The 27030-nt window shown below is 40.5% G+C and overlaps 1 protein-coding gene across 2 annotated transcripts in view; it reads left to right on the forward strand.

Moving 5' to 3' along the window:
* Positions 1 to 3228: 3228 nt before the first annotated feature.
* Positions 3229 to 27030, forward strand: part of SLC44A3 (solute carrier family 44 member 3) — a 40672-nt gene continuing 16870 nt past the window's right edge. Inside the window, exons 1-10 of one of the 2 annotated variants that reach the window (XM_037404256.1) lie at positions 3229 to 3497; positions 3735 to 3842; positions 6318 to 6460; positions 7063 to 7199; positions 8565 to 8658; positions 10109 to 10278; positions 10810 to 10899; positions 11570 to 11694; positions 13303 to 13489; positions 21367 to 21532. In XM_037404256.1, coding sequence (XP_037260153.1) covers positions 3471 to 3497; positions 3735 to 3842; positions 6318 to 6460; positions 7063 to 7199; positions 8565 to 8658; positions 10109 to 10278; positions 10810 to 10899; positions 11570 to 11694; positions 13303 to 13489; positions 21367 to 21532 — 1247 coding nt within the window. In that variant the 5' untranslated portion in view covers positions 3229 to 3470. The remainder of the gene's footprint in view (positions 3498 to 3734; positions 3843 to 6317; positions 6461 to 7062; positions 7200 to 8564; positions 8659 to 10108; positions 10279 to 10809; positions 10900 to 11569; positions 11695 to 13302; positions 13490 to 21366; positions 21533 to 27030) is intronic. The other variant, XM_037404257.1, reaches the window with a different exon arrangement.

Raw genomic sequence — 27030 nt, forward strand, 5'->3', positions numbered from 1 at the left:
AAGTCTCTTGGTAAAAAAGTCAAGCCTTAGGCACAGGCAGCACCGGGATTCATCCTCCATGAATAAACATACTCATAAGAAAGAGTAAGAACTTTGTGATTAAAGCAGAGGCTTGCAGTCAGAAAGCTTGAGTCTGACTTTCTTCTATATATTCTGGGTGACTTTGTGAAAAACAAAGAATCAAAACTGGAGAAAAATGCCCATGAGTTTTCAGTGCTGCAGTATTTCTGTTGCTGATGCTGATATACGTGTCTGAAGATGTGTAAAATGTAAAAAAAGCTCTTAAAAACTAGAAGTAGTCTTGAAAATGTAAATGTTAATCTCCCTTCCCATGGTCACCCCACCACAACACACCAAGCCGGTTGAGTGGTTACTGTCTCGATTCGCAATTAAATCACTGAGTTCCTGGGTACCCCAAGATTTTAAGTATATTTTGCCTTTACAAGAAACATTACATACTCGAGAGAGCAGTGAAGTGAATGTGAACCCTCATCACACTGATCTCCCAGGAAATTGGCTGTAGTTGGGTAGAAGACTTAGATGAAGCATATTATAAAGTCAGCATCTTGTGCATGTGGACCAGGGGACTGAGAGCAAAGGCTCCAACCTGGGCTTCTCACCAGAGAGCGAGCACAAACCAGTGCAAACCGCTCTGGCCAAGTTCTTAGTGTTCTTATAAAAGGAACAGTTCTGTGATCCAATGCTCTTTTTCCAGAACTCATTTGGTCTCATTTCTATTTCAGGTTAAACTGGATCAGCCCTACAAAATGTCAACTCCAAAACTCCCTGCTCCCCACTGAGTGCTTGAACTACTCAGCTGCAGAACCAGGCTCCTTCCTGTGAAAGTGGTAAGACAGAAAGTTTAAAATCAATTTTGGCAATGCGGGCACTTGCAGGATCGGACCGATAACAAGCAAGAGCTTTCGGTATTACCTTTTGGATGCGGGTGTTTAAATCCCTTATCCGATCTGAGCCTTGCTTCCTGGTATTTCCTTCAACTGCAACATGAAAAGCCTCATTTGTGAGTACTGGCGGACCGTGCTGCTCCCCACTCGAAATGGTGGAAGCAGATCACCACCTAGTGACACACGGTAAAATTACTCATCTGTTACTAAAGGGAGTAAATGTTTTATTTGAACATGTTTGAAATTCAGAAATAAAATTACTACGATTAAAATATTTATATTTTAAATTTAAAATATATAAAATATTCTGTTCTAATCCCGAGTTATTTGCTATCAAGTATAAGATAACTTTTCCTCAGCTAATTAAAGCAATACAAGAATTATAATTGATATTCCTCGGTAAAAGCAGGCCTCGCTGCTGATTCCAGTGTTTTTTCATGAACTTCAGTTGCTTGAAATCTGGGTTTTATTAAAAATATTTGTTCCCCTTTCTGTTTTCCTTTATTCACAATAAGGATGTAACACAAAGCTTAAGGACAATCACTCAAAAAGGGCCAGATCAGCAATGAATGCTAATATTAACATGTGATGACAGCAAGCCAGCAAATTCTAATATCAACCTTCATCATTGGCATTGTTCTTCTGAAATTATTTTTCTTAATCAGATAATGAGGTTACTCTTTGTGTCTAGGTTAAAAGTTATTAATAATTTGGGTTATTTTTCTTGATATAATCAAAATACTGAACTTTTATGGAAAAAAGGTAAGTTTCACATGAAATGTCACATTTGTATTTCAAGGGAAAATTACTATTTTCACATATTTTTAAAATGCGGTCACACAAATGAAGGGACAGTTATTTTCTCTAGATTCTATAAACACAAAATTACTTTTGCAACATAGTAAATTTCAGAATTTTATTCTAATTTTTACACACATGAAAACTCTCTACATATTGATGAATAACGAGCTTTAAAAGTCACAATGCTGATAAAGACAAGAACTGTGAGTTGGCTGGAAACTGAATGGTTTAACAAATCCTTTGTAAGACACAGAGATTTTAGAAATCTTTCCTGTCATATTTTCTCAGAAACACTTCTTGGCAGGTGTGTGTGTGCGCATGGTGTGGCATGTAAATTTAAATCAGAATTGTACTGAACTCTGTTAAAGCAGTTTAAAAGTCAGTTTCAGAAACATTTCACAAGTTAATGTTTTTGGAAAATGTATTTATTTCCGGTTAGCTTAGAGGGACTCTGAAATGCGCTGGGGCAGAGATTAATTCTTTTTATCCCAGAATCCCAGTTTCTGATATTACTAATTTACTTCCACCTATGCAAGTTTGTCACCAAAGTTTCATCCTGCATTTTCACTTGAGAATTGGAATAAGTTCTTTTCTCCTAAGCAAAACCAGCCTAATGCTGTGTCTCTTGTACCAGATGGACAAGTTCTTAAACAGCTTTGCAAAATAGCTTTAATTATTCAACTTTATTGCAGTTGCAGATGTTGTATTACTTCTTGAAGAGGACATTTTTTCCATTAACTGTCAGGAAGGGAACAAAAACGTGCTTTTAATATTTTTTTCAATACTTATTTCTTCTTTATTATTGGGCTGATCTTAGTACGTATAAATAAAAAGACAACAGGGACAGCACTGAGAAAACAGGTTATTAAAAAGTGGGTAATGATTTACGCATTCATCAGTCACTCAAGTTACAAGCCCTGATCTAATTCGGTGTGGCTATTCCTGTGCCTGCAAAGCTCGTACGGGGCTGGATGGGAGGTAATTGTGGTCTAACGCAGGTGTCACTGTGAGGTGACTGTGCAGACAACCCGCTGAGAAGGTTCTGCGCTGCCTGTTGGTAACGCAGCCAAGCGGGCACCGGTACCAGCCCGCGTTTCGTGCCGGCAGTAACAGGTCGGCACTTATCCCCACAAATACAGTCATTAACCGTGCAAGGTGCCCCCGCCGCCCCCCAGCCCGCTCTGGCCGGGGCCCGTTTGCAAACGTGCGGCTGTGAAGGACCAGCTGGCTTTCCCCGGCGCGGCCCCCAGCCCTGCCCCGCGGGAAGGAGGGTCCTGCCGCCGGGCCGGGACCCCTCAGCGCGGCGCGGGCCCCGGGAGCGGCGGGGCCGCCGCTCGGGCGCGTCCCGGCCCCGGGAGGCAGCGGGCCCGACGGCCCGGGGAAGGTGAGCGCCCGGCCGCAGGGCAGCCGAGTCCCACCGTCCCCTGGCCCGGCCGGCGCCTGGCCGTCGGGAGCGCAATCCCGTTTCCTCCCGCAAAGGCAGCGGGGCCGGGGCCCGCCCGCCGTGCGGCCCCGGGGGGAGCGCTCGGGACGCGGCCGGCAGTGCCCGGCCACAGCGGCAGGAGGAGCTGCCGGAGCTGCCGCCGCCCGGCCGGGCCGCTCCTCCCGGGCGGGCCCGGCCCCACGGCGCGCTCGGCGGGTGCCGGTGCCGTGCCCCAGCGAGCGTCGCCCCGCCGCGGCCGCCGAGCCGGCTGCGCCCCAGGCCCGCCTGCCGCCCCCACGCAGCCCGGCGGCGCGGCCCGGCCCTGCCCGGCGGGCGGGAGCATGGAGCGGCGCGGGGGCCGGCAGCAGGTGAGCGCGGGGCCGCAGCGGGGCCGGGGAGAGAAAGCGGGGCCGGCGGCGGGCGGTGCGGGGCGGTGCGGGGCGCGGCAGCGGTCCTGGCTATGGAGGGGCCGCGCCGCTGCGGGCGGGGAGCTGCCAGGTGCTCGGCGCTGAGTGCTCGGGTGTGAGCGCTCAGGAGCCCCAGCCGTCTGCAGTAACTGCACAGGAAGTTCGGGTTTCCCCCTTCTCTTTCTTTGTTTCGTTTAGGATTCTGGAGGCGGTGTTTCCGAACCGAGGGAGTGGAGACCAGCCGTTTACAGAAAGTGCACGGACACTCTCTGGCTGCTCCTCTTCTTCCTTTTCTGGGCTGGTTTGGTGAGCATGCTTTTTCTCTGGAAAAGAGGAGTCACATCCGGAGTTGGTGGGGTGCTGCACAGCGGCACCCTAAATCTAAACCGAAATGACCCTTGGCACAGGCGGTGGGGTCCCAGCACTGCGCTGGGGCAGAGCTGACCTTTGTGGTGGCATTTGTTGCGGTGGCTTACACAGACTTCTAAGCTCTTCCCATATGCTTTAGATGCCATGTATACACAGGGCAGGGTTATTTAGAATTCACTTTTGTGTAAATTAATCCAGGCTCTGACTGAGATCTTATTTTTACTTATCTCATTCACCGTAGTCTTGTTATCTTGCAACATGTCTGATGTTACGTCAAGTCACTGTCATTCCCGTGCTGAGAACAGCATGCAAGCTTTTGGCAACAGGCTTTGTATTTCTTAAGTGTGAATGTTTTTTTTCATGATATATCTGAGGCTACTCAGCATTCTCATGAATACACTATTAATCGGGTTTCAATTCAATTCCGAATAACTCCTGATGGGAGCTAATGCAGAAGAATATACACGCATTTTGAATACTGCAGGACAGGGTTTTTTACATACTGCCTTATGCTTAGTGCTTTGATCAGCAGAGAATGCCAAAATTTAAACCTGTCAGATGGTGAGGATTTAGAATTTGTATTTGTTTTCTCTCACTGTTTTCATTGCTCAGTTTCTGTGAAATAGCTTATTGCATACATGTATTTGTTTTCTTTTGTTTGATCTTATTTTTAAAAGATTTTAAAAAATGTGGTGACACTGATTTGTTCACACAGTGAAAAAAATTGAAACCACATTAGTAACTCTGTAGAAATGCATGTCACTGGCATGTATAGACACACCCCTCCAGCAGCCATAATGTCGTCTATTACTTAACAATATTTATGGCTTGTATCCAGCATTCTGCATTTAAAAAAAAATAATTCACATGTACACAGTATTTGACATACTGATGGCAATGAACCCGTAACATCCATCTTTAGAAGGAATGCCAGAATTTTTCTGAAAGGATATTTCAGGTTGAGTTGCAATGCCAGCTTATTTCTCCTTTTTCTTTTGAGAACAATTTAATTATTAACACATACTTGCTATGTAAATAAACTGAATCTGAAAATATTTGGTCACTGTAACAGATATCACATCCACAAGTAGTATGTCAGTGTTAATTGCAGAGTCTTTACAAATGTCTCCGTATTGAGATGGCATCAACATGCAGTCAAAATTAAAAAAATAATTATTATGTAAGTAGTTAGACTGCGAACGTGTAAGTGAAAATAATGCTACACTGGGGACTGAGGGAGCACATATTTACATGTTTGTGTATGAGACTCAGTTGTTGCCCAGATCCCATCTTTAGTCACAAGTGTTAAAGGTAGAATGATAAATAAAGGCTCTAAACCTTAAGTAAGAAGCAGTTGTGCTGGAGCTGTTATGTGCAGTCTGTCTCCAGCGCAGCTGATACTCAACAATATCCATGCAAAGTAGTAGTGGTTAATGTGGGACTGAGAAGACTTGCTGCTGCCAGCAGTTGGCATGTAGCCATAAAGCTTAGTGTATCGCCCTTGGTGTGTGTGAAATGTGGTTTACACCCCACGGGACAGACGAGACATTTAAATCACTGAGTTCTTCAAGAGCTGGAGTGCGAGTGCTGTAAATAAGCCTTTGGATAAAGGAGTGCTCAGGACTTGCCAGCTTCCCAGAAGAATTACTGCTTCTTAGCACTTGGAAAGGTTTTCCTCAAGGGGCTTTTTGGCCCTCACGAGGGGGTAGATGGGCAGGATTTAAGCTGTATTCCTAGGCTAGGTGTCTTATGTTGACTAAGGTTGCTGCTCCTTGGCCAGTGGAGGTGCTTAGTGGCCCCTGGGGTTTTCAGGGATCTGGCAGCAGAGCATCTAAAAGATCAGTGCAGTGTCACCGAAGTCCACAGTGTGGCTCCCTCGGGTTTTTCACACGTTTGAAGAATGCATCTTCCTGAAATTTCAGGTACCTGGATTTTAATTATACTTTATGTGCTTAAAATAGACCTTGATTAAATTCACTAGCAGCTGCAAGAGCTCAACATTTCAGCAGATATGTTGCCCAGGTGTGTCTTGAAGGGCACCCTGAAAAATGACAAGTAGCGAGCACATACAAAAAATTACCGTTTGAGTGACCTTGCCTAGTGACACGTGAACTTTGGTAGAGGCAGTATGTGGCAACTTACTAATGCTCTCCTATTATTTTAACCAGGACCCATATCTTTCTTCTCCTGTGGTACTCTGCTTAATATACTTTGAACAATAGACAATGGCGAGCTCTAAGGAGGCAATAGGGCTAAACTCGTCCATATGACTTGCTCTGGCCTTGTGCGGAGGAGTGGATTTTGGATTTAAATCTGTGCATCCACAAGACAAAAATGCATGGGTTAAAAGGAGTATTTATTGAAAGGAAAAGCTACTGTAGCATGATCTCACATTTAAAAATATTTTAACAGATGTTTATAACTGGCTATGCTGTGATGGCTGGTGCTGCAGAAAGACTTGTGCTTGGATATGACAGCTTCGGGAACATATGTGGTAGGAAGAACACTCCTGTAAAAGGGGCACCCCTTTCTGGACAGGACATGACTAATAAAAAGTAAGTATATCAGATAATGTCTAAATAAATCAAGTGTTTGAGAACTTAATAAGATAAAGATCTTCTAGTTGCCCATCATATACATATGTGTATATTTACTTGCTTATATTGAAAGGCAAAAAAAAAAAAAAAAGTGTGAGAATGGTGTGAAATGGTGAAACTAAATTAAAAAGTTAAGATAGAATTTGAAACTGTGCTACGTTGTTATGCTTTATGCTGGATGCTTCATGAGCAGGGTGTTAAACCTTCAGCCAAACCAGCAGTCATTTTATATGGCAAATCTTTGTACTACGGAAGTTTCATGTTGAAGTTCCCAGTCATTCTGTTGACTCCCATGAACTAGTCCTTATAGAATGGCACCCACTTTGGCACGCACTTTGGCAGCTTCTGATCCCGTTTAAGATCATAAAATGAAGTGTAAAAATGTAGCATGTTCTCAAATTGCTTCTTCTGATTCAAACTCCATTTTTTCCCATTCTGTGTGGAAAAACAGTTTCATTTGCTTTGTAACACTTTAGAAAGACGGAAAGAAGGCTCAAAATTTAAACCTATAAAAATCAGAAAGCTTGTTTTTTGAAAAGAGGATCTTTTTTTCTTTCTAGGTATGTGTTCTTTCTGAATTCATGCGGCCTGGAAATGCAGAGCCTCAGAATCAGTTCACTATCCTTGTGTGTGTCTAGTTGTCCACAAGAGCAACTCAACTCTTTGGAAGACCTCCAGAGTTTTGCAAGGAATAATGGTGTGCAACAGGGAATATGAATATCTTACTGTATCTGTAGAGTAGCTTTCACTTTGTTATTATGTTTGCTATGCTAGGGAGTAATCTCTTACCATTAATTTCCTGAGCAATATGTGGCAGGAGAAAGCAAAATGTCTAGTTTCTGCTTTATTTCAAAGCCATAGTTTCTAGAAATGTTACAACCTCTTATGCAAATTGAAAAACTGTTGATTAATTACTGCTCAAAGCTGAGATTATGCAGCAGAAAACTGGCTGCTGGGAATGAACTAGTGTAGTTTGATGCGGGTGCCAGTAGGTGCACAGAGGTCATCCACTATCTGCAAAACTTGTCCAACTGGTTCTTTTAAATTTAATTAAAATTATGGTGGAGTTATTAATTCCAGAGATACACAAGTGCTTTTACCCCTTTAGACATCTGATCCCAAAGTTTGCTATTCCACCTAGAATTTTTTTTTATTTTATTCTGCTGTTCAAGATGGATATGATGTCAAGTAGTGATTGTGCAGAACAGGCAGCTCCAGTTCATTTGTGTCCAACATGTAAATAAAATAACCTGTGGCCTAACCCTTATTCCGTAGGGTATACCTAAACTGCAGACCATATGAATATTAATGGCTATTTCTAATGGAGGTCAGAATTCCATTCTTTTTTGTTTGTTTTTTGTTTGGAAAGCATTGCCATTCAAATTTACAACATTTGTTTTAATTTCATTTTGGGGTAGTTTGCCATCATTTAATATGTACAGAAAGCTGTAAACACCTGTGATATTATATAAGTATTTTCAGTGTAACTGAATATAATTGCATGAAATCCCATTTACACGCTAAAACTGCTTGTTTATTTCCAGGGAGAGAAAACTATTGTGTTTTGAATGGCTTCAATGTATCCAGCCTTTCTTTCCCAGAAGCATTGTATAATGAAGCAGAATGTTATTAGCAGAGTACCTGTTAATATTTAGCCTAGAGCCCAGAAAATGTTAAGTTTCTGTATAGATATGTATTCTACTCTAAATCATGAGTGGCCTAGTTCTTCTATTGTAGCTTCTGTCATTTTAGGTTTTTCTGTTACCTTATCTTAATGAGTAAGGGTTAGAGCTGAAGTATCGCACTGTGGAACAAATAGTGTGCCCGCCCTCCAGCAAGATCCGTAAATGGTACCTATAGTTAAGTCTAGAAAGCAAAAGATTCCACAGAGGTTGCTTTAGATTTACTCAATTAACCCATTTGTTATTTACATTGCCACTGGAATATCAGACGAATATGGCCTGCTAAGGAATCAAAGCAGAAGTGTAAATAAAACTTGATTGATAACTTGTTTTCCCTAAAACTGTAAATAACATTACCATGGTTTTTTTCCCCTTCTTAGGTTCTTGTCTTTGTATTTACAACCTGAACATTTCCAGTTACACAGTAAATCCAAAGGCAGCTGAGCTGTGTCCCACACTGCCAGTTCCACCAAGGTAAGAATTACTAGGTACTTTACAACACCAGTGAGCCCAAACAGCTTTTTAAGGATTGTTAGTTCCTTATATGTTTTGTATTTGACTTGATGCCTTACAGTCAGAATGGTTTTTGCTTTATTTATTTTTGTGTCTGTATCATCGTGAGTTCTCATATGTGCCTGTGGACACTCCAGTGCCCTGTCCCACAAAATGAACAAGGACTGCATTCCTCTACCCTCTAGAGATTTTTCGTCTCCAAATCAGGAGATAAACACCATTTCAGGAGCAACTAATTTCCTGCCCAGACTTTTGCTCTCTCCCTTGATGCCAAGGAAGAGGAGCTGTGGTCTTGGGCCTTGCTTATTATCCTCAACACAGAAATTTCCATCAGAATAATTTCATAGCCAGCTGGCTTGAAGCCCAGGTCTGCGGATGGCATTGCCTTTAACATTTGGCATTTCTGAGTCAAGATCCTTAAACCCACGATTTTAAATTCCACTGTGTCATGAAAATACAGCAACGAATTGGAATCTCCGTGTTTGCTGAGCTAAGTCATCTGCTCTGAACAAGATAAAACAGAGGAAAGAAACAAACTGAAGTGAGCAGCAGTAAATTGATAAAAAATACTGTGTGTTTTACTTATTTCTTTGACATTTTAGGATTTTTCCTGTTTGGCAAGGAACTCAGCAAAGTTATTCATCTTGCAAAGTAAGATTTCATAATAGAAGCAAAGCTAGTCAGAGAAGTTTTTAACTGTTGATGAAAAAACCTCTCCTTTTTAGGTATGAATAAGTCTGTCTTGTAGCGCAGCACTGCCGAAGTGGGACAATAAATATATTCAGGAAGCTTGGCTGGGAGTGCCAAATAATTTTGTATGTAAATATGTGGTGGTGTTAATTGTACCTTACAAACGTTGTTTTGATGTGGCTTTTAGGATGCTTAAATGTCATAAGAGCAATGCAAAGTGTTTGTGGTCTAGAATTCTCTACAACAACATAGCTTACAGCTACGTTAGCATGATTTTAGGTTTTGCATAAACAGATGAGAGCAAAGCATGTGAAGCCAGGCTAGAATGGGAACAGGAGCTGCATGCTGATGGTGATTGAGATAGTAGTTCATTTTTCCCCCTAGGCTGATCTTGAATGGATGTTGTGGTAGAGTGATACAGGCACACGCTGCTAGGAGTCGTTTTGCAGATCAAACACAGAACTATGATTTGCAACAGACCGATCCCAGCCCCGTGCCCTGTTGTGTCGGACTCCATGTGCAAGGTCTCCTCCTGGGCCGGGAAGATGCCTGCTGGGTTACAGCTCAGACTGGCCAGCTGTGGCTGCACAGCTGTGTTGAGCATGCTGGCAGGGTGCTGCAGAGGCCTTGAAAGAGAATGGTGGAATGGATCTCTGTGGATTTGAAACTGTTTGATCAGTAATTAATATTTTTTACCACTTTTTTTTTTTTAACTTTCCAGTAAATCTTTTCCATTATTTAATCGATGTGTTCCACAAAATCCTGAATGCTATTCCAAATACGCGTCTGTCTTAATAAGTATGGTTAACGAAATGGACGTTTTTCACCGAATTCTGAGTGGAATATTGGCAGGAAGAGATACTGTGATAGGACTGATTGTCCTTGCGCTAGGTAAGATTATAAATAAAAAGTGAATATTAATATTCAATTAAAATATGAGATTTCAAATGTTTCTATTTATATTTTTAATCTAAAAGTGATTTTTTTTCATATTTTCTGGGCAGAGTTGTTTTTAAGAAAGAACGATTGAGTCTTGTCAGAAGGCATTTAATAAACCAGTGAAATACAGCTCTATGAAGTATCAGATTCTGTGTTCCTTGATATGATCATATACCTAATTTCAGGCGACTGTAAGAAATTTTTGTTGAAAAAAAATGGCATCAGCATGAACATTTTAACAAAATATTATTGAAAAGCTAGTGATTTCCAAGGTGAAATATTTCAGTTATAAGTTCATTATTAGTAAGTTACGCACAGATAACTGTGCATTTTAAATGTTAAAAATGTTGCCAGCTTTACTAAATGCTGCTGCTTTTGAGACCACTGTTTAAAAATAAAAGACCAAATTACACAAGAACTTTATATTTAAAGTAAATAAAAGTTAAATGGGTTGTAACACTCAAAATTTTGTGTATTTTTCAGCCTTCACTGTTATACTGGTTTTAGCCTTCAGATTCATTCGGACGCTTCTGGTCCATATTTTGATTGCACTGGTTGTATTTGGGTTGTTATGTAAGTATATTTATCTTTCAGCATACACTTAGTTGCATAGATCATCTCACTGAACTGGAGGAGAGGCGGTAACAAACAGCTATCCTTTTCCTCCATGGCCATCACCAGTAACCTTAAGCTTACCAGAGCCATTTCCAAGCTGAGCCCTGCTTGCTTTTTGGTGCCAAGGTCTGGCTGTGCTGTTCTAGCTGCTGAGTGTTGGGATGGTGATGGTTTTGGGGTTTTTATAAATGTCTGGAAACAACATTTCTTTTGGCAGATGAATGCGTTTGTGAAAATGCTGCTGTTTCAAAGGAAGTTTAGTGAAGTTTTCCATTGCCTGCTTTAGAAAGGGAGAACTATAGGAATGTGTCCAGCTAAAGCTTGTCGTTCCATGAAAGTTAGCTTTGTGTCTCCTCAATGAAATTACATGCCTGACCTTTAGAATAACTGCAAGGAAACCAAACTTTCTGCTGTGGTTTTACCTCAGATTAACGGGCCATTATGTGAATTTTCTCTGTGATCATTGATACTGTCTCTCTGCTGCGTGACACTATTTGTGAGCTGAGCTGGGGCTAGACGGGAGGGCGAGCGGCTGGCGAGGGTGGCCGGGCAGGTGACAGCCTACCAACGGCAGTGTGCCACAGCCGGGGGAGCACTGCCCCCCCTCACGCTGCTCCTGTCTGCTCAGTTGTCTCAGGTGTTCTCTGGTGGCTCTATTACGACTACAGGAATGATCCCAGCACTGAATTGGAAACAGAAAAGGAAAATGTCAAGTTTCTACTTGGATATGCTATCTTCTCAACAATAGTTACCGTAAGTAGCATTTTACCCTAAGCAATGGCAGAGGCTGTAACTTGAAAACTTGAACTACAGTGGTTCTGCAACCGTACAAATAATTCCTCGTTCCTTTCAAATGTGAAAATGAGAATAAATTATAAGATCTGCTTACAGTCATTTAAATAGTTTTAGATCTTCATTGTGGCATTTGTTTGTCAGCATAGGGCTGTGCCACAGTTCAGACCTGTACAAGCAGTGTTTGCACTGGTGGTGTAGAAATGCAAGGATTTTATTCCATCCCCGCTCTCTGCACCAGCTAACTGGAGAGCCATGTTGAGTGAACAGAGGGGCATGGGCTCAATATGAACGTGAGACCTGTGGATTCAGCCTACCCTGTCAGCAGGAGAAAGGGGTGGCAGCTCTTTTAGACAGTGGAAGGGGTAGTAAAGCACAGCCAGCAGTGTCTAGGCCACAGGTTATGGGGTTAAATTCTGCTTTTCTCTTACTGATCTTGTTTTCCAACAGAAAATCTGAGTGTGGCTTGCAACTTTTAAAGTGATTTTTATTTTTTTCACTCTGATATCGCGATGTTAAAGGAGTCATTGCTCAATGTGAGTGTACAGGCAATTTGTATTTCATGAGATACTGTCAAAATTATTATTCTTCTGTTTTCTTAGAGCAGAGTAAGATCCATAGACTGGAATTCACCAGGTATGAGCAGGCTGTCAGTTTACAGTGACAAATACGTATGTGTCACAGATCACTTTTTTTTTTCATATCCTCTGTAAGTTATGACTTTTTTACTTCTGTTGATAGTAAAGGAGTAAGAAAAGGGGTATTTGTATGCACGTGTGTTCCAGTACAACTGACTGCAGAACTATGGGAACATCTCCTGCTGCAGATTACACTTCTCTTCAAAGCTGGTAGCTTCCTTCTAGAACATGCAAGAAAACTAGTGAAGCAGCTGTCACTTGTTGCATCTGTTACTATATAGATGCCAACCTCTCTTTTAATTGCTGTTCATGGTTCCTTGTTGTATACAAAGAACTGGGGACATTGTGGAGGTTTTGGCTTGGGGTTTTGCTGTTGTTGGTTGATTTTTTTTTTTAATTTAGGAAAAAGATAATTTGTTTGAATGAGGCTTCATTTTATGTCTGCTTGGCTTTCGTACATACACAGCTCTCAAATTAGTTTGGTTGTGCTATTGTCCTTTCTGCAGAAAAGGACTGGTCCTCCTACCATTGTGAACAGTGGCAAGCTGACCTGAGTAGGAAGAAAGTGTAAATGTTCATGACATACAGGGCATGTGAAAGCAACATGTAGTGTGTAATGTACATTTTTTTTTGCTATAAAGCAAAACAGACTGCTTCCATCCGGTGAATTACAGGTTTTTTGAAACCTATTTTGTTTAAAAAACCCCAGCATTAATGATTTTAGAAAACCAGATTTTAAGAGCCACAGGCTCTTTGAGAATATAGGCAGTGTCTCAGAAAGCTTTTCCAGTGTGCAGTAAGTTTGTGTAAAATACCTTGCTGTTGTGTCCTTGTGAAATCTTTACACACCCCCTGATCCCACGTTTGACAACATTGATACTTTTCTTAAGGAAAAAAACCCACCAATTCATCTTTTTATTTCCTTTAACAGGTTGTTCTGCTTTCCCTTATACTTGTACTGAGAAAAAGGCTTCAGTTCACTGTACAGCTTTTTCGGATTGTTGGTAAAATCATTGGCAGAATTCCTTTCCTCCTGTTCCAACCAGTCTGGACCTTTCTGATTCTCATTGCATTCTGGGTGTTTTGGGTTGCTGTACTACTTAGCTTGGGAACTGCAGGTAAGTAGTTTTAAGTAAACTTTCCATGTTTTTGGATGAATGCTTTCTGTTTCCTAAGTTCCCTTCTGAAGTCTGGGACCACCTGCTGTTAGTGTACAAATTGTGGGCTAGCATTATTACACAGCTGCGTTACTCTTTTCTTTCTTTATCTATTTTTCCCCCCATTTGTTGGAGTCTTTGACTTTGCCATAGCTCTGTGAGTCACAGCACTATAGAAGAGAGATTTTTGCCCCTATATGTGGACTGGACTTCAGTGTTGTTCTTTCTCAGTTATTTAATTTATGATTATATTGTGGTAGATATGGTGTGTGTTTGATGTATTTAAATGAAGAAAGTAACAGAAGGGAAGAGACAGCTTTTAGTGCAGTTGTTATGAAACAAGAATGTTCATCTCCTCTGACTCCAGTTGTCATGGAGGCAGAATGTTGTTTCTGAGCACTAGTTCGGTGACAACTGCTATTATTTAGACTGGTATGACAGTATTTGGATTAATCCAGAGGTTCTTGCTGTTGTAGGTGAGGTGCTCTGTAGAAACAGTCTATCACTGTGAAAGATCTATAAGAACAGATTTTGTGTATGGAAGTGGTATTACTGAGGGATATAGCGCTATAAGATCTGTCACTGATTGAAGCGGGGTAATTTGGACACTGTCCCTTGGCCCAGCACCACACCATCCAATGGAAGGAGGGAGTAGTTCTTCTCTGCAACATCAACCAAAGGGAAGCTCAACTCTGTGTAGTTCTGGGGATAACTCCTCATGCAGACATTAGCCTTTATACCCAGGAAGCATTATGATTTGGAGATTGGTTTGGTTTTTTTTTAATTTTAAATTTCCAGGACCACTGCTAGGGTCAGTTGTTGTTCTTTGGGTTGGAGCTGCCATAGAGTTGATGTGGATGGAGGCAGTTGTTTGTCATTCCCGTATTTCCCATTTTATTTTATTTTGTGTTTCCACCATCCCTTGAGACAGTGGCTACAGTAGCTCCTCTGTACAGGCTTACAGATCCCTATTAGGCCAGAAAAGCCTTCAGCCTTTCTGCAGCTGAGCCCATTGGCAAAACTGGCAGTATTTCCCACCTCCATGGGTCGGGTACCTTACTCCTCTTCTATCACAACTGCTTCCATCTCATTCTTACCCTGTTAATTTTGGCCCTATACAAGACCCCCTTCACTTGTAACATGAGATTCCATCTGTCCGAGTCCATGCTGGCATTGCAAATCACTCAGCCATTGCTTAGGCTAGGCTAGGGTGTGTTTCCCTCCAGCTTTCACTGGAGAGTCATGTAGGTTTGTGAGGGGGTCTCTCTGCTGCCTTTCCCCCAGTAGCTCATGTCTGTCAGAAATGGTTGCTTGAAGCACTATGTCTGGTTGATAACCTGCTTCTGCTGCAAAAGGGTCAGACCCAGCAAGGCCAAATGTCCGACCTGCAGTCTCTTTGTGAGTTGTTCCTGGCTGACTAAATAGTCAAGCAGGTTCAGTTTGCCTTAGGTGTCATGGATATTCCTTCTCCATGCTCCTGTGGGTTGGATTTTCCCTTTACAGAGGCAGCATTATGTGCTAGACACAGCTTTGTGTGGTTGTTACCTTTTCTGTAAAATCTTCATCTCATTTATGCACATACCAGCCAGGCAGCAGTGATTTCAAACTGGCCTTGTGGGGTACCTTATCACTGGTTCAGACCAGCTCTTTATAGAAAGAAGCATCTCCTGAGCTATCAACCAGCTGTTCATTTCATGCACCTGCTTGGATCAGATGCAATTTAACATAAACATTAACTATAGTAAATCTAATAGCAGGTAAATAAAATTAATTATGACCCACAGATTTTCTAAATATATAATTGACAATAACTGTTAGAGGAAATATTGTATCCTTGATGTTAAGCTGAGCTGGCCTGTTACCCACAGGAAAATTCACTGGTACTCTTGATATGCACGCATAAGGATGTGAAGCTTGCCCATGTTAGACCTAAATTTAGAAAATGCCAGCTGAGACTGTTGTATTCAAAAGCTTTTGGAAATTCAGCAATCATTAGAAGAGCAGAAATATTTTAGTTCATATGACAGAAACAGCTTGATGAGGAGTGCAGGATGGGGAGCTAGCCAGGTATTTCCTGGATGCTTTTACAAGCTTCACAGGAGTAGTGACTTGCATTATTATATGAGAGCAAATTCTACATGTATTCACTGAGAAATAAAACCCAATGAAAAATGCCTTGGAGAGGCTTTTTATGCTTTTTCCATGTTGTGCCATTTTCCTTCGTTGACTATATTCCGTTTCCTGCTAGACATTTCCATGCAACTTTTTTTTTTTTTTCTGCCTGCTTGGAGCGTAGGATTCAAACCATTTATGACCTGCTGTTACATTCATAGCACAGCACATGTCTCTTAACTCAGAGGTATTTTATTTTTTGTCTTTTCCTTAGCATAATAGGAGTGCTGATGTTTCCAGTGAGTGATACAAACAGTACAGTACAGAAGGTAGCATAATCTTGCTGCACAGTAGAGCTATGTCAAAGTTTCTAGGAAGCTCTCAGATTTGAAAGAATTGACTTTTTGCAGATTTAGCATAAGAAGGGAAAGGCACTTAACTGTCAATATATTGCTCATATGAGGATTCTAGTAAAACATATGTTTTGACTGAGATCTGCCAGGATGTTTTTAGTATAGTCATCAGTCCTTGTAAGCTTTTTCTGTTACAGTTAACATGCTAATGTTTAAGAAGAGAAAGTGCATTTGATAATAAATAATCCAAATCAATTCTAAGCTATGGGCTAAGCATGAATGCAGATAGAAAAGTACAACTTTCCATATTCGATTATTTTTCCGGTTAAAACTCGGTTCTATTAATTTAATAACTTGTAATTACTGATTTTGTTAGGCTGTCTATGTTAAATAGTAGCAGTTGTTGCCCAACAGGTGTAAACTTGTTAGCAAAGTTCAGGGGCTGAGGTGTTTCTGTCAGTACCACGTACATGACAGAGCACCAGTGCCCGCTAGGTGCCGATGGAGGAGCGTGAGAAAGTTTCTTCCGAATCTGCTGGTTGTTTACAGCCACTCTGGTTACAGAGTAACTCCTGCTGAGAGGAGTTTGAAGACAACAATGGCAATTTTAGCCTTTTAATGATCTGGGGAGCTTTTATCCGGCCCTCAGATTGAGATTTGTCGACGTGACATAGGAGGTCGATGTCAGCAAGAAGTATGATAGTTGTTTGGATTTCCAGTCCATACTGTGCCTCAGATTTATTTTGTGGTTCAAAACTTGGCCAAATGAACAGTACACTAGATTTGGTATTCAGAATATTTCTTTAGATTTTTATTTCAAATTTTCAACCGAAATAAGAGTCCTCTGAAATGCTGCCTGTTAAAGCAGCTCACAGTAAGGTGGCTCACTGGGGATTGTTTTGCTGTTCTAGGATGGTGAGCACTTACACATCCTGTAAAAACAAGTACCTGTAGTACTGTATGGTTAATAACGCATTGGCAAAAGTGTTTTGTGTCTTCTACAGGTTTTCTGCAATTGCCCTGTAAATGGAAGATGTGTCTTTTGATTTTGAGTTTTGAGGTTTTTGCAACAGCTAAGAGTACTTCTCTGAAGGTCTCCCAAGATACGTTCCCTTTGAGCAATTTGTTTTCTCCATTGACAAATAGCTGCCTATCCAGGATTCAGTGTAAAATATAGGTGATGGTTTTCTTGGTTTTTGACACTTTGCCTTGTTGTTTTCACAAATATATTTTCTGGGGATATGCAGAAATTTAAAATGCAAATATACCAAGAAAGCTGAAAAAATGAAATGTTTACGAAGACACTAGTCTTTTGTCTAATACAGAGAGGCAAGTAAAATTGCCTTGCTGCTGTGCTGCACCTGTTCTTAACATTTTGCTTGAATCTTCACTAGTTATATAATATTTATAGCATCCCTGCATCTTACAGCTCTGGAGCACTTGATCCTTGCTTCAGCTGTGGTGCACCTGATCATTATGCGACCTTATTTACATCCCCTCCAAAAGTTAGTGTTACTCTGAGAAAAGACTTAACTTCTTGGGAGCTGTAGAAAACTATAGCCCGCACTTGGAAAGGTACTTATGCACATGACTAACTTGAAACACAAGGATAATCCTATTAAAATCAGTGGGACTGCTTAGGCATTTTAAGGTAGGCACCTGCTTAAGTACCTTGGTAATTCGGAATCCGTAAGAGCAGCAGAGACTGAGTGAATTCCAGACCTAGAAAACTAGGAGCAATGCCAAGACTCCACCAGACCTGAGACAGCACTAACAATGGCACCAGTTAGAACCATTAGCTGGCTAGGAATGGAATTCAGCTGTGCTTTGGAAAAGCTGATATGTCTTAGGGTTATTGAGTCTTATTGTTTGCTAATTTGTGCAATATCTCACTGCAGAACTGAGGTTGCCATGTGGCACAGCTTCCCAGTGTGCAGGAGCTGTGAAATCCACATGGCATAAATACTATGCATGTAATGTGGGATGAGAAGGCAGTGTGAGATTCTCATGTAATGAAGGTGCATCCTACAGGCAAGTGAGCAATAAAAATGCCACATAAAGCTGTGCAGCAGCAAAATCAGCAATAAAAAAGTACTTCCTGCAGGGTCTTTGACATTCCAGTTACAATCAGCTAGCTTAGCTGTAAATACCACTTAATGGAAAAAATAACACAATAAATTCTGTTGCAGGAAGCTTGAAGATTCAATGTATGATGCCAGAACTTTTCTTCACTTTGCAGTGGGAAGGGCACATCATATTTTCATGTTAACAGGAACTGATAAACCGGCTCTCGGTATTTTTTGGTCAGTGGTTCTTTGTTTCTGATAAGGAAATTGCTGGACTAGACTTGCCAGGAATTTTTGTCCCTTACAGCCGCCTACTGCTCCAGGCATCAGCAAAACCTTGCAGAAGCAGTTGCTGAGTAAGAGCATCTGACATAAGTCTAAAAGCACCAAAATATAGCTAATGAAACTGCGTGTGCACACTGCCTTTTGTATCACTGTGTTGCTGTGCCGACTGACATAATGGCACAGCACTGGGCTGCGGTCAGGTGGAGAAACTTCTGAATTCTGCTGCAAACACTTATGCCTGTTTGCCTTGCTAACAAAACTTCTTTTGAAGTATTTGCAGCAGATCAACATTTGTACTGATCAGAGGTTTTCGGATTCGGTGATTCAGCTGTAGGGACTTCAGGTCTTTACTGACTTCTTAATGTTATCACTAAGAGTGTATACCAGCAAGATTTGTGATTATGCAGTTGGAGAAAAATATTCTGTTGACAAATTAAACCATATTTCAAGGCTTTGTTGAGAAAGTTTAGCTTCTGTGAACAGATAGATCACAGAGGAGTGATGAAGAAAATGACATCGACTTTTCTCAACAGTGTATCTAGGATAGTTTTAAAGTTTACCTGTGCTACTAAGACTGACATATGAAAAATAGCATTGCGTGTAATTCTGTTGACAAAATTACGCTTGCGTGGTAGGCCCAAACAACTGGGAATCAGTTGAACACAAAAGTTTACATTGGTAAGCAGATTTCCATGAAGTAACAACAAGAGTTTTACCATACCTAGACAGCAAAGTGATCAATGGTGAACTCACAGGTGTGTGTGCCCGATTTCTATGCAGCAGAGCACAGCACTGTGCACAAGCACATGTGTAAGATTGGCCAGGAAAGACAAAGCCATTACTGTTGTTACTGCAGGTGGTTATTTCAGCAGGCTGGTAAAAAGCAAGCAGAATTAGTTTACCATATGTACATTTGTCAGCCTTAATGATACAATGGCAAAGCCTGAAATATGCCTTTTTTGGAAAAGAAATGTTCGGGTGGATTGTATGGTGAAAAATGTGCTTAATTCTGCTACCAAATGGCATAATGTCTTTGCATAAAAATGGAGAGGTAGGAGACCTTCTTATATCTCATTGACCTATCATTTACATAAGTTCTCTCAGTAAGTGCTATAGGCTATAGTTAATGAGCATATTTGGCTGGTTGTGAGTGCTGCAGGAAAATGACAGTCTAGAACCTCTGGAAGAAGTAAGGGAGATGAAAAATCCCATGAATTCAGAATGGTATAGTGCATAGTTTAGTTTAGTTTAGTGAAGAAATGAATCCATCCTCAAATATTCCCCTTAAAAAAAAAAAAAAAGGGCAAAAAAAGCTTTTGTGTCCAAGCTTAAAACCAAGGAGGCATGTGATGGGGAGGAGTGGCCGAGAGTTTGTGAGAAGAGATCTGAGTAGTAGCTTTTTCACACTATCAAATATCTTGTTTTTCAAAGGCTTAAAATAAATTTGAATATAAAGGAAGCAACAATATTTCTGTGGGTGACCAACCATACAGCACTGCAAAGAGCTTGCCTGTTTGGCTAAAACTGATAAAGTTTCAGAAAATAAAATATTTAGAATACATGTCTGTGTTTATGTGCCCACATAACATTTTTTGATCCTTTCAAAACACTTTAAAATAATTCTGCAGTGCTACGATGGAGTAGATGAATATTGTTAATAATTTACAGACAAACAGACTTTGGTTCTGAAGACTTACAAAGCTTGTCTAAACCTGATGGTATTGCTGAAAGCAAATCTTTATTGTTTTTACTTTCAGCTATCCTTGAGTATGAACTCTGTGGCTATAAAAAAAAACAGGAGAGAAATAAGTGAACCATTTCACAGATAACATTGTATCTGTGGTAGTTTTGAACTTGAAGGCGGAGTGCTGTCCTGTGGGAGAACATAGAATCATTTTGTATGGAAAAGACCTTTAAGATCATCAAGTCCAGCCATTAACCTAACACTGCCGAGTCCACCAAATGAATACATGAAGTATTAAAGCTTAAGTTATAATGCTCTTCTACCAGTAATAGGCAATTCCATCTCTATTTCTTTCATGGAGTTTGAATAAAAAACTACTCACCTCCAGAGTTCATTTTACTCTGTGAACATGTTTATCTTTAAGGTTAATAGATAAGGCTTGGTAAACTAAAAAAATAGCAGTTCATGCACCTAGAGACTTTTCCCTAGGAACAAATGTCCAAATGCCATTATCCCCTGATAGACTTCAGAGTCAAGTGGCATAAATAGGATTGCATAGACAAAGGTCTGGTTGCTAAGTTATCTGATTTACCCCCACCTTTTGTGAAAAGCCACCTACTGAATATGGAATGAATTATTTGTCATTAACAGAAGGGTTCCTGAATACAGTCATAGCATTGGACCATATACTCCCATACAGGTGTCTTGTCTTTTCTTTTCTTTTTTTTTTTTTGAGAGGCTACCTGTACGTGCCAGTATTTTGCACGAAGATTGCAAAGTATGGAGAGCAGCAAACTATTTGCCATGTTTCTAATTAGTAATAGTAATTAAAATAATAATTTTATTTTGTTGCAATGGTACGTTATGCGTCCTTAAGTTTTCTGCTTTCTCTTGTGCTTCTTATAGAAAAAATCTAAAGCATTTCATAACTGACTATGAGCTTATTTCAAATTCGAATGAAGAAAATTAAGACCTCAGTTACTTTTGAATCATTTGATTACTGAAACATTAAGTAATATTTTCTCAGAAATCTTTACTAATTCATAGCTGTTCTTTTATTAGCAGCTCTGTCTCAATCCCAATTTAAAGCCAAGCTTTTGCTTTTTGTAAGATGTCATTTTTCAAAATTCTATTTGAATTACAAAATTTTGGGTCTCTGACTCTGTTAAATAGATAAATTCAGGTGCTATTTCTTTTTTTTTAATATAATTTTATTGAAGAAAAGGAAAAGAGTACAGAAGCACTTAGATGTAGTTCATTTTGTTGTGGTGTTGTTTTTGTTGTTTTTTCTTTTGTCTGGTGTGTTATAATAATACAGTGGTGTAATCCCACCTCCAGGTACTGCACAGACTACTTCAGGAGGACAAGTAGAATACAGAGCTCTGTCTGGAATTTGCTACATGGCATGGTATCATTTCGTTGGCCTTATCTGGACCAGTGAATTCATTCTTGCCTGTCAGCAAATGACAGTTGCTGGGGCAGTGGTTACTTGTTACTTCAACAGGTGAGTATAGAACTGCCCCCGTACAGTTTTGGGGATTCTCCAGCATTTACTTTAGTCTTTTTCTAGGCAAAATAGTTTTGAATAGACTACAGACTGCAGTTTATGTCAGTATCTTGGAATCCAATTTAATATGAAATAATGTTCCTTGCTGCATGATCTTGAGTAAGATTTTACAATGTGTATATTAATGTGACTCACCCCCACTTCTGGAGTTACCAGGCCAAACTGAGCTTGATACAAGACACTAGAGCTCAGCTGACTGGTGAAACTGCCATTCGGAAGGCACAGGCTGCATGTGACCCTTTTCCAGGAGACTGCATTAGCTCCAAATGGAGATGCAATATATAGCTCCTTGGTAATTTTGTGTATTCGTAGGCAGTTCGACCTCTTCCTACATGTTCATCCCTGCTTTGGGTTTCCATTTGTTCTGACTGCAAAAATGCCTAGTTTGCTACTCGGGCTTTTTTGTTGTTTTGTGTTTTTTTAAAAATTATTTATTCTGTGCAGATATATTCAGTTAACTGTAAATGCTTTAACACCACTGTTAAGAATTTAGAGATGTGTGAACAAACTTCCTCAAATTTTGTATTGCCTGAAACGTAAATGTGGGGGAAAGAAGGAAAAATATCTACTTTCATGATGTATACTGGTTTCTTAGACTTGCTATATTGTAAAATGAAATTAAATTGGTTTCGTGCACTAAAGCAGTGCTATCCTGCCATTGCAGGGTAAGATTTAAATTTCACAATACATTGTTGAGTTTTTTCACAGTGAAGAGAGTAGTATCCTGAAAAAAAATTTCCTCATAAGTATTTTATACTTTCAGCTGATTGTTCTGTTTCTTTATGCCCAGTGATGAGATTTTCTGATCTGTGAAAAACACTGGCATTTTAAGGCATATCTTCATTTTGTATTGAAGGAATATGGTGATAATCTCAATTTGTTGGAAAATTAGCCCTTGAGAAGGGTGATGTGAGAGTGAGTCAGGGAGCCTGGTGGCAGAGGGCCTGGGGACCCTGGACCCTGGAGCACAGGCCACAGCTGCCCAGGACCATCGGGCTCAGGTGGCCAGGAAAGGAGGCTATGGGCTTCTCCAGAACTGGGGTAGCAGGTTTCTGTTGATGGTCTCTAGAATGTATCCCTGACTGTTTCAGCTGCTGATGGAAGGGCCTCCTGCTGCAAGGTTTCCAAATGGTCTGTGCCCCTCTGCCCTGCAGAGACAGCAGCCCTGCTTGTTTCCCCTGGATTTCCCGCGGCAGCCAAAGCAGCAAAGCTGGCAGACGTGGTAACAGCCAGTGGCCACCGTTGAGCTAAGCAATGTTTTGTCATCCCCTCCAAGAAACCCAGGCAGGACGGTGTTTAACACTTGTATCAGGAGACTGTCTCTGCTAGGATTCTCTATGCAGCCAACAGCCGTGCCACCGAACTGGTGCTAGTAAAAGGGCAGGTCAAACTTAAAATACTGCTTTTTAAAAGGTTGAGAACTGCAGAGCGATGTAGTCTCACACTACTGGTTTACATGCCATGATAAGACCTGAAAAGGGAGGAACTTGCATTTCTTATGTCATCTCCTTTTTCCTGTTGAAGCTCTCAACACAAGTAACTAGCCTAGCTGTTGTTCTGTGGGTGGTGGGCTGCTCTTCTAAGCAAATTTATTTAAATTTTAAATTTTTTTCAAAAAAGCTTTACCTCAAGCTTTAGCAATTGAGTCAGCTTTAGTGGCTAAATCCTGAGGCACTAAGGGTTTGTATAAATTGGCTTGCTTGAGAAAGCACAGGAAAGAAAAGCAGTTTTGCTGACTTACTGGGTTGCATGCTGCAAGGCATTTTGGTACGATACACCATCTAAATCCCCAAGGTAGAGACACTGTCTATATCTTCTTCACACAGAGCAGGGAAGCACCTGTAGAAACCACTGTGATAACATTTACTGCTCTCTTAAGTCTTCCGCTTTCCAGCTATTTTTTACTGCTGCAGGAACCGGCCACAGAGTACAGAAGGTTCCTGCACCCAATTGTATTGAAATCTTTTTGTACATCTACTGTCAAGCCCTCCTCTTGCTTGCCAGGTGACATGTGCTGTGTTGAGAGTTGTGCTTGGAAGGGGCAATGCAATTTTTCTGCAGTGGTAATCCCTTTTCCTGGCCCTTAGGCTGTCAGCACAGATCTGCGGACACAGGGCAGTGCAGGAATGGGGAGAGGACGGTTAGCTGCAAGAGCAGTTGCACCATCAAGGGCAAGGGTTATCTCAAGCTGTTCCAGCAATTCTGAGCTTGTCTGCTCTGTGTTTTTAATGTATTCCCTGGGGCAGCATCATAAAGGCATGTCACAAGAGTTTGTTTATGATACCTCACAGAGAGGCTTTCTTCTTTGCTTGTAAGTGCTCCAGGGAAATGGCACAGCCTTCCCTGCAGCAGTCTCCTTTCACAGCACACGCAGCAGTGTGCTGCACAGCCAGCAGCCACGCTGGAGCGGCAAATGGGGAGGGCAGGGGGGGCATGTTAGCTGGATTAGTTTTAAAGGTGACGTATGTTTGACCTGTCATACCACCACTGAAAATGGATTTTGCCGCCTTTTATTTCAGATGAAACGTGAATACATGAAAGATTTTATTAATTTATTGAAATAAATAGAACTTTTTTGCTTAATGGTTATTTTCTATGACTTGTGGAAAGGTTTCAGTCTTTTAAAAAACCTTCTTTGTTACTATTGCTGGGCAGCTTCTTCCCTCTCTGGGATTAAAGGGAGGTGGTATGGTAACTTGATCCACATCACAGGCATCCGTGTCATGTCCTGTCTGTGTTTGAGCTTATTCAGTAACCCAAATGTGTGTATGTCACTGCACAGGGTTGAATTTAAGGAATTATATAAGCATTTGCAGGACTGAGTTTCCCCCTTGACTCTAAGGTGTTCAGCACTACAACTTCCGATAGATTCACTGGGCGATGAAGTACATACATCTCCCAGTAAGTCAAAAATCCAAGTTTATGGATTTGCACCAAAGTCATTGAGAGATGGACTAGGAGCAAATTTTTAAAGGATTTCTCTTCCCTTTTCGAAGATGTCTGCAATATTTATGGGTATCCTTTGCCCTACTTATGTACTTGACCTAACACATGTGAAAGAGACACCAGCGTGGATGTAGTCAGACCTGTCCCTTGTGGTTTTGAGAGCAGATAAAAGGGCGCTTGAGGTACAGTCTGTGTGTTCTCTGCTAGTCTGATAATGTCTCTTTTATTACAAATCTTGTAATTTATTATATTTGTTTAAATGCTGCGATTCCTATTTACTTGAGGAATATATGATCCATTCCTTAACTCTTCTGAAGTATTTTACACTAAATCTCTTTGTAGGTGGTCTTTGAAACAAATGAGGCAGGACTGAAGAAAACTATAAGTACAGCTCTGAAAAGAAGGAAAGGCTTTTAAAGAAATGCTTTTTTCCCTCTTTCAAAAGTCTAAGTCTTTTGGGTGTGCCAAAATTACATTTTTTTTCTTTACATAAAGAAGCATTTTTAAAATGAAAGCTGAGAAGTATATGTGATCATTTGATTCAAGAAACTCAGTGTTAAGGAAGTGTCACAGAGCTCACAAGAAAATAAAGACAATTGGCAGCACTGAAGAAAGAAAACTGTTAAAGAAATGATGTGGTATTGAGTACAGGTTCACAGGACTTTGGAATAGGAATGTTCTATGTAAATCAAGCAATTTGGTGGTAACACAAAAGAGGAATACCAAAGAGGAAAAGCAAGCTGTGGCCCTGCTGAGTCTTGTAACCAGTTCTATCAGGCAGAGTCCTGCTTTTCCCCAATACCTTGTGTGCATGCAGTGGAGTCTGCACACAGAATTCGCTGCACCGTATGAACTGCCCACAAAAGTTTATGCGTATGCATGACTCTATGCTTGGGCTAAAGTAATTTCAGGATTGCAGCCATATAATGTACAAATCTCGGTGAAACTTCATCCTTAAGGGTAATTGGGTGTGGATGATTGAGCCAATCTTCAGCTTGTTTAGAGTCAAAAGCATCATCTGTTGTGTTTAGCTAGCCATTTTCCTATGTTTCTTACCCTGAGCCAGAATTACAAGGAAAATCTTTGTTCTTTTTCTAATCTGTTTGGAAGCAAAGCAAGAAACCTTGTCAGACCCTGTTCTTGTGAGAATTCCTTTGCTAGGAAAAGCATCCGAATGTGGAGAAATTTACCTAAACTTGACATTCCTACTCATTAATCAGTCCTATTAAAAGTATCAAAAACCTTCTTCATTTTTCTCTTCAGTAGAAAGTCGATTATTAACACAACAGTAAACTTTGTCCTTTCTGTATTTCTCACCTTTGGTTAACATTTAACTTGCAGAAACTTAATCTCTTATATTCTGAGATCTGACAAGACTGTCATATGTAAGGCAGTGTGCGAGGGAAAAGGAAACAATGGTGCTACATGGATAGAATAACTCATCTATGTTGTGATGTATACAGAAGTATCACAGAAACCTGATGACTTAAAAAACCCCAAACTACCTTATTCAGTATAAGATTCCACTATCCCCCAAGCTGTTCCCCTAGTTGGAAGACCAAAAATAACAAATGCAGCAAATGATTTGCTGGAATTTCCTACTTAAAATAATGTGGTATATTCACATATTTAAATACAACTTCATGGCTGCAAAGTATTTAGTGTTTTGAATGGACTGTGGCGATACTTTCAGGATTCTTGCAGAACTGTGATACCCATCTTGATATAGCATGTATGATTTAAATCCTTGCTGAAGTGAGGACTTAATAAAAATATAGTCGCAGAGCTTTTCAGTCCCAACCAGTCACTTTTATCACTGCCTTTTTATTTTTTCAGTTTCTTGTGCAAGCTATTAATTTTTCAAGGTAACGGCGGTTTTGAAGGAATCACTTATGAAAATAGGACATCTTATTTGTGCTATAAGGTCTGATCTTTACTTAACTATTTAGTCAAACTGCTGCTGGTTCTGTTGCCTAAGGCAAATTTTTCAGGGTTGGGCCAGCTGCTGAAGAGTTGCTTTATAGAAAGGCTATTTATGACTGGTCAGTATTTTTTTTTAATGCTGTGAAACATTTTTTCAAGGTATTTATAGTGTTAATCTATTTGATTATTTTTTTCCCCCAGCATTTGAAGAGGGTGGGGGAGTGGCTTTTAAGTTCATTTCCTGGTTTTTATATAAATTCTTGAGAGCTGTGTCATACTACTTTCTGTAAATGATTGACATTAAACTGACCTTTATAAAGGAACTAAGAGAATAAAACTTGTTTTTAGGCCAATTTTTTGTCTTTCCTTTTCAATTTTAGGAAACACATTATTTCTCCAAAACAATACAGGTCAGTGTGCAGTATATTTACAAGGTTTTTAGGCCGAATTATAATTTTAAATATATAGTGTGATACTCCTTTTTTGTGTATTCTATTTTAAACAAATCCTGCTCAGTGAAAAAAAAAATGTACTTATGTGAACAAAATTTAAATGAAATTCAGCCA

The sequence above is a fragment of the Falco rusticolus genome, chromosome 11 (genome assembly GCF_015220075.1).
Source record: "Falco rusticolus isolate bFalRus1 chromosome 11, bFalRus1.pri, whole genome shotgun sequence".
NCBI classification, from domain to species: Eukaryota; Metazoa; Chordata; class Aves; order Falconiformes; family Falconidae; genus Falco; species Falco rusticolus.